The following is a 7,383-nucleotide window of genomic DNA, read 5'->3' as shown; positions in this document are numbered from 1 at the left end:
GGAATCGGGTCGTCCCACGTGAGGCTCACGGTCTTCGTCCCCATTTTACAGATGAGGGAACTGAGGCCCAGAGAAGTGAAGTGACTCGCCCACAGTCACACAGCAGACAAGTGGCAGAGTTGGGATTTGAACCCATGACTTCTGACTCCCAAGCCCGGGCTTTTTCCACTGAGCCACGCTGCTTCTCTTACTATGTGCCAAGCACTGTTCTGAGTGCTGGGGAGAGCCAAGGACATCAGGTGTGTTCCCACGTGGGGCTCACGGTCTTCATCCCCATTTTACAGATGAGACGACTGGGGCCCAGAGAACAATAATAATAATAATAACCTTGGTATCTGTTAAGCACTTACTATGTGCCGAACACTATTCTAAGCGCTGGGGTAGATACAAGGTAATTAGGTTGTCCCACGGGGGGGCTCACAGTTAATCCCCATTTTACAGATGAAGCAACTGAGGCTCAGAGAAGTGAGGCGATTTGCCCAAGGTCACACAGCACACAGGTGGCAGAGGTGGGATTAGAACCCGTGACTTCTGACTCCCAAGCCCGGGTTCTTTCCACTGGGCCACGCTGCTTCTCAGTGACTGGCCCACGGTCAAACAGCTGACGAGTGGCAGAGCCGGGATTAGAACCCGTGACCTCTGACTCCCAAACCCGGGCTCTTTCCGCGGAGCCACGCTGCTTCTCAGCACTTACTCTTCTAAGCGCTTAGTACGGTGCCTTGTACACAGTCGGACCTCAATAAATACGCTAAATAAATAAATACTCAATAAATCCGAGTGACCGACTGACTGACGCCCGGGCCAGGGCTCTATCCCCTAGGCTGTGCTCCTGCTCGGCGGACGTGGCGTGGGTGGCGCGGGTAATGATAAAAATCATTCAGTCGTATTTATTGAGCGCTTATGGTGTGCAGAGCACTGTACTAAGCGCTCGGAATGGACAATTCGGCAACAGATAGAGACCGTCCCTGCCCGACGACGGGCTCGTAGTCTAAAAGGGAGAGACCGACAGCCAAACAAAAGTAGTCAGGCAATAAGAAGAAGAAGAAGAATGATGATGATGATGGTATTTAATAATAATAATAATAATGTTGGTATTTGTTCAGCGCTTACTATGTGCAGAGCACTGTTCTAAGCGCTGGGGGAGACGCGGGGGAATCGGGTCGTCCCACGTGGGGCTCACGGTCTTAATCCCCATTTTACAGATGGGGTAACTGAGGCCCAGAGAAGCGAAGTGACTCGCCCACGGTCACACAGCTGACAAGCGGCAGAGCCGGGATTCGGACTCATGACCTCTGACTCCCAAGCCCGGGCTCTTTCCACTGAGCCACGCTGCTTCTAATTGTTAAGCGCTCACTATGTGCCAAGCACTGTTCTAAGCACTGGGGGAGATACCAGATAATCAGGTTGGACACGGTACCGGCTCACACTCTCAAGAGTCCGGGCCTGCGAATCGGAAGGACTCGGGTTCTAATCGCGGCTCCGCCACACGCCTGCCGTGTGACCTCGGATAAGTCACTTCACTTCTCCGTAGCTCAGTGACCTCGTCTGTAAAATGGGGATGGAGACCGTGAGCCCCACGTGGGACGGGGACTGGGTCCAACTGGATGACCTCGTATCTACCCCGGCGATTAGAAGAGTGCTGGGCACATAGTAGATGTTTAATGAGTGCCATAATTATTATCATTAGTCCCGGAGGATGGAGCCAGAAGAGAAATAAACTTGGTGAGAAGGAAGCGAAATCCACGGAGACGAGGAAGCCCTTGGTCTCGCTACCCCGGGGGCAAAGGATGGAATTCAGAGCCGGGCCGAGCCAGAGGGCGGGGACTTGGGTTCCAGTTCCGCCCGGGCCTTTCAACGCTGCCCTTGGATGACTCGCTTCACCTCACCGCGCCTCGGTTTCCCGGCCTCGTAAAGTGGGGATCGGTGATTCCCGGCCCCTCCCGGCCCGGGGAGAAACGTTGAGGACAAAGAGGGCAGGAGGTCTTGGCGTCCGTGGGTCCCGCCCAGCTGGGGAGAGTCGGTCTGTCGCTTCTCTTTATTGAGCGCTTACTGGGTGCAGAGCCCTCGGACTAATAATGATGATGATGCTGATATTCGTTAAGCGCTTACTATGTGCCAAGCACTGTTCTGAGCGCTGGGGGGGGGGATACGAGGTCGTCGGGTTGTCCCACGCGGGGCTCACAGTCTTCGTCCCCGTTTTGCAGATGAGATCACTGAGGCAAAGAGAAGTAAAGTGACTTGCCCGAGGTCACACAGCTGACAAGCGGCAGGGCCGGAATTAGAACCCACGACCTCTGACTCCCAAGCCCGGGCTCTTTCCACTGAGCCACGCTGCTTCTCGATTAATAATTCTCGTACTTGTTAAGCACTTACTATGTGCCAAGCTATAGAGAGGCAGCGTGGCTCAGTGGAAAGAGCCCGGGCTTGGGAGTCAGAGGTCGTGGGTTCTAATTAATCAGATTCTCGATTAATATAGAGAAATAAATAAATTGCAGACGTGGATGTAAGTGCTGGGGGGGTGGGGGGGGGGTGAATAAATTCATTCAATCCTATTTCTTGAGCACTCACTGTGTGCAGAGCACTGTCCTAAGCGCTTGGGAGAGGACAATACAACAATAAACAGACAGTCTAGAGGGGGCAGAGACAAGCGCTTAGGACGGTGCTCTGCACACAGGATGCGTTCGATAAATATGACTGAATGAATATATAAATCAAGAAATGAGGGATGTGGACACGAGCGGTGCGCGGCCGGGAGGGGGAAGGAAGAAAGGGACCGAGTCCGGGCGACGCAGAAGGGAGCGGGAGAAGAGGAAAGGAGGGCGCGGTCGGGGAAGGCTTCTTGGAGGAGGAGGTGGGCCGTCGGGAAGGCTCTCAAGCGAGGGAGAGTCATGGCCTGAGGGATCTGAGGAGGGAGGGCGTCCGGGACAGAGGCGGGACGCGGGCCGGGGTCGGCGGCGAGATAATAATAATGTTGGTATTTGTTAAGCGCTCACTACGTGCGGAGCACTGTTCTAGGCCCTGGGGGAGAGACAGGGTCATCGGGTCGTCCCACGTGAGGCTCACGGTTAATCCCCATTTTCCGGATGAGGGAACCGAGGCCCAGAGAAGCGAAGCGACTCGCCCACGGTCACCCGGCTGACGAGCGGCAGAGCCGGGAGTCGAACCCATGACCTCTGCCTCCGAAGCCCGGGCTCTTGCCACTGAGCCACGAGACGGGCGAGATGGAGGCCGAGGGAGAAGGTGGGCGTGAGAGGAGCGGAGCGTGCGCGCCGGCTTGGAGCGGGAGAGCGGCGAGGCGAGGCCGGAGGGGGCGAGGGGACGGACGGCTTTAAAGCCAGGTCCTTCCGACTCCCGGGCCCGGGCTCTGTCCACTGGGCCGCACTGCTGCTCATTGAGCGGAAGGGGCTCCCTCCCGATCCACCTGGCCCTTGTCACGGGGGCACCTCCGCCAGGGAGCCTTCCAGATCTCCTCCCTGCTCGCACCATCCCTTCGGTGGTCCGACGAGCCGGAGCGGACGTATGGCTCCCGCTGGGTTGTTGCCTCGTTTATTGATTTCACTGTTCTCTTAGAGGAGCGGCGTGGCCCAGCGGAAAGAGCCTGGGACTGAGAGTCAGAAGGACCTGGGTTCCGATCCTGAATCTCTCGTCTGGTCTGGGACCTCGGCCGAGTGATTTCACTTCTCTTCGCCTCGGTTACCTCTGGGCAGGGATTGCCACCCTCTATTGCCGTGTCGGAGTTTCCCAAGAGTTTAGCGGAGTGCTCTGCACCCTGTAAGCGCTTAACCAATAGAATCGAATGAATGGATGACCAGGGTTCGAATCCTGGCTCCGCCATTTGCCTGCCCTGTGACTCTGGGCAAGTCACTCCACTTCTCTGGGCCTCAGTTCCCTCATCTGGAAAACGGAGGTCAAGACCGTGAGCCGCACGTGGGACGGGGACCGCGTCCAACCGGATTAAGCGTTTAACGTAAACCACGATAATGATATGATGACGGTAACAGCAACAGAGGCAAAAAACTAGGTAGGGACGGACAGGCCGGGGGGGGGGGGGGGGGGAAACGTGGCTCTCTCCCGCTCCGCCCGGCCCCGTTCCGTCCGTCCGTCCTCCCGCCTTAGGGCCGCGGGGCAAACAGTCGGGGTGGTCCGGGAACCCGCCGGACGGGTCGGACCCGATCCCTCAGCCGGGCCCTCGGGGCCTACTGAGCCTCGGCCAAGCCCGAGGAGAGGCCGCCGGTACCTCAGCCGACCCCGGGGGAGGAGGACGTGCCCCTCTCTCGGCCGAGCCTGGGGAAGGGGCCCACTCGTCCCCCGGCCCGTCCCGAGGAGGGGCCGCCCGTCTCTCGGCCCGGCCCGACGACGGGGCCGCCCGGCCCTCCGCCGAGCCCGGGGAAGGGGTCGTCGGTCCCTCAACCCGGCCCCGGCTCCCCCAGCTGGAAGACAATCGTGTTTACTGAGCGCTCACTGTGTGCGGAGACCACTTGGGAGAGGCCCCTGCCACAGTAAACGGACGCGTTCCCCGCCCACGATGCGCCACCCGTCTCAGCCCCTGCCGCGCGCCCACCCGCTCCCCATCCCCGCTTACCCGCCTCACCCACCCATCCTCACCCTGGTTCCCGCTCGGGGATTCGCCCCTACCCCGGGGTTCCCCTCGGGCTCCCTCTCAGGGCGGCGGGCCTCGCGGGCCCAACCGAGTCCCGCTCCCGGCCTCCTCCCTCCCCCTCCATTTTGCTTCACGCCCCTCCCACCCCTCTCCTCTCACATAAAGCGCCGGCCTCCGGCTCGGCCCGTCACCCCGTGGTCGGAGGGTGGACCGGCTGGGGTTCCTCTCGCTCGACCGGCAGCATGCTGTGGCACTGGGTTACCCTGCTGGGTGCGCTCTGCGTCGGGAGCCTCGGTGAGGCGGGAACCAACCCAAGGGGACCTCGCGGGGCACGGGGTCGGGGGCAGGAGGTCGGGGCCGGCCACGCAGCCGGGGAGGGGGAAGGGGAGAGGGGGGCGGCGAGGGAGGAGAGGGAGAAAGGGTGGGCGCCGGGGAGGAGAAGAGGGGGAGAGGATGGGCACTGGGGGAGGAAAAGGGGCAAAGAGTGGGCACCGGGGGAGAAGAAAGGGGAAGGATGAGATTAGGGGGAGAAGAAGAGGAAAGGGTGGGCACCCGGAGAGGGGCCCGGAGCTCCAGAGGACGGAGAGCTCCCCTTCCGCCCAGGGTGTCCCCAAATCGTCTCCCGCGTCCAATGGAAGGCGTCCAGATCGGGGTGCCTGAAGACGTTACGGAAGCCGGTGGACACGGCCGTCGTCCACCACACGGAGAGCGCCGCCTGTACCTCCTCCGTCAGCTGCCGGCGCCAGGTGAAGGTCATCCAGGACTTCCACCAGGGCCCCAGTAAGAAGTGGTGTGACATCGGCTACAAGTGAGGAGCGCGGGGGCGGGGAGAGGGGACAGGTGCAGGTGGCGCGGCTTAAAGGTTAGGGCCCCGGCCCGGGAGTCGCGGGTCGTGGGTTCTGATCCCAGCTCCGCCACTCGCCCTGCTAATCCCGGCTCTGCCGCCTGTCGGCTGTGTGGCCCCGGGCAGGTCATTTCGGCCTCTCTGGGCCCCGGTCCCCTCAGCTGTAAAATGGGGGGTCGAGACTGTGAGCCCCACGTGGGGCAGGGACCGAGTTCGACTGGATTTGCTTCGCGCACGGTAAGCGCTCGATAAATACGGACGAATGAACGCCCGTATCCACCCCGGCGATCAGTCCGGCGCCCGGCAGATAGTCAGCGCTCAACAGATGCCACCATTACCGTTTATGATTGTTATCGTCGTTATTATTTCTCGGGGCCTGGGCCTGGCCCTCGGGTGCCTCGACGTGGCTCTCTCTCCGTCTCTGTCTCCGTTGTCTCTCTCCGTCCGGCGGGAAGCTTCCTGATCGGAGAAGACGGACAGGTGTACGAGGGCCGCGGCTGGAGGACCGTAGGAGCCCACGCGGGACCCGGATGGAACGGGCGCTCCCTCGGCATCGCCTTCCTGGGATCCTTCAAGTGTGAGTGACGGCTCCCCGCACCCCGCTCCGAGCCCCGACGCCCCGGCCCGGCTCCCCTCCCTCTTCCACACCTCAGGTGTCCGGCCCGTCCATCCCCCGGTGTCCGGCTCCAGCCCAGCTCCCCCCCGGTGTCCAGCCCCAGTGTCCCAATCCCCTCCCCTTCCAGCCCCGCGCGGCGTCCGGCCAAAGGGCCCCGTCACCCGCCCGTCCATCCCCGTCTCCTACCTGTCCGCCCTCCAGCGTCCGGCCTCAGGACTCCCTCCCCGGCCCCGGCCACCCCACGGCGCTCCGGCTGAGAGCCCCGTCCCCCCTCCCTGTCCACCCGACGGTGTCCGGCTCCGGCCCGGCCCCCCTCCCCCTGCCCATCTCCACCCGGCGTCCACCCAGTCATCCCGGTTAGCCCGGCTTTCCATCCCCCGGCGTCCGGCCCGACCCCCCCAACCCCGACCCGTCCATGCCCCAGCGTCCAGCCTCGGGGTCCCAACCCCCTCCCCGTCTGCCCCCCTCCCTCGGCGTGCCGCTCCATCCCATCCCCCCCCAACTTCCCATCCCGTCCCTCCCCCGGCGAGACGAGGGGCGTCCGATCCCTAAGACCCAAAGGAGTTACGGGGGGCCCAGTGGGCTGAGGGATGGCAGGGCGGCGCGGACTCCCCTCCCCTCGACGCCGGGCCCCGGTGGGCCCCGTCCGGCACCCACCCCGCCCCCTTTCCCCTCAGCCCGGGTCCCCAACGCCAAGGCCCAGGCCGCCCTGAAGAGCCTCCTGTCCTGCGCCGTGCAGCGGGGCTCGCTCGGGAGCGACTACGTGCTCAAGGGGCACCGCGACGTCGTGGCCACCTCCTGTCCGGGTCAGGCCCTCTACGACGTCATCCGCCACTGGCCCCACTTCAAGGCCTGAGCCCCCCGGATCCCCATCCCCGCACCCCGCGACCCCGGCCCGCCCTCCCCAATAAAGACCCTGGAAACGGCTGTCGTGGTCCCGGTGTGCAGTGGTGGGGGGCCGGGATCTCCCGGCGCCCCTCCAGCCCCCCGGCCGTCGATTTCACATCAGGATTCATTCGCTCGCCCGGGCGTATTTATCCAGCGCCTGCTGTGTGCAGAGCCCCGGACTGAACGCTTGGGCGAGGGCACGACGACGGTAGGCGGACACAGTCCCGGCCCACAGGGAGCTCCCAGTCGAGAGGGGGAGACAGACGTGAATAGAAATCAATAAGTGAAAGATATGGAAGTAAGCGGTGTGGGGTTGGGAAGGGGGATGAAGGCAGGGAGCGAGTCAGGGCGACGCAGAAGGGAGCGGGAGAATTCGTTTCGTTCGTTCGTTCGGTCGTATTCATTGAGCGTTTTACCGTGTGCAGAGCGGTGTAC

The 7,383-nt window shown here is 62.5% G+C and overlaps 1 protein-coding gene across 1 annotated transcript; it reads left to right on the top strand.

The window, feature by feature from the left end:
- The first annotated feature begins 4,791 nt into the window (after window positions 1-4,791).
- Window positions 4,792-6,987, top strand: LOC114813811 (peptidoglycan recognition protein 1-like). Its single transcript, XM_029070959.2, has 4 exons — window positions 4,792-4,894; window positions 5,204-5,408; window positions 5,900-6,021; window positions 6,738-6,987. Exons 1-4 carry the CDS (start codon window positions 4,843-4,845, stop codon window positions 6,914-6,916), a joined length of 558 nt encoding a protein of 185 aa, XP_028926792.1. The 5' UTR covers window positions 4,792-4,842; the 3' UTR covers window positions 6,917-6,987.
- Window positions 6,988-7,383: the final 396 nt, after the last annotated feature.

The sequence above is a fragment of the Ornithorhynchus anatinus genome, chromosome 8, assembly GCF_004115215.2.
Source record: "Ornithorhynchus anatinus isolate Pmale09 chromosome 8, mOrnAna1.pri.v4, whole genome shotgun sequence".
Lineage (NCBI taxonomy): Eukaryota > Metazoa > Chordata > Mammalia > Monotremata > Ornithorhynchidae > Ornithorhynchus > Ornithorhynchus anatinus.
This window is presented reverse-complemented; position numbering and strand designations above follow the sequence as displayed.

Excerpts from the sequence above, each read along its gene's own strand:
- LOC114813811 (XM_029070959.2), top strand. The coding sequence starts at position 4,843 with ATGCTGTGGCACTGGGTTACCCTGCTGGGTGCGCTCTGCGTCGGGAGC. Across the intron at positions 4,895-5,203 it reads GCTCTGCGTCGGGAGCCTCG|GGTGTCCCCAAATCGTCTCC; the intron begins GTGAGGCGGGAA and ends CCTTCCGCCCAG. Across the intron at positions 6,022-6,737 it reads CTTCCTGGGATCCTTCAAGT|CCCGGGTCCCCAACGCCAAG; the intron begins GTGAGTGACGGC and ends CTTTCCCCTCAG.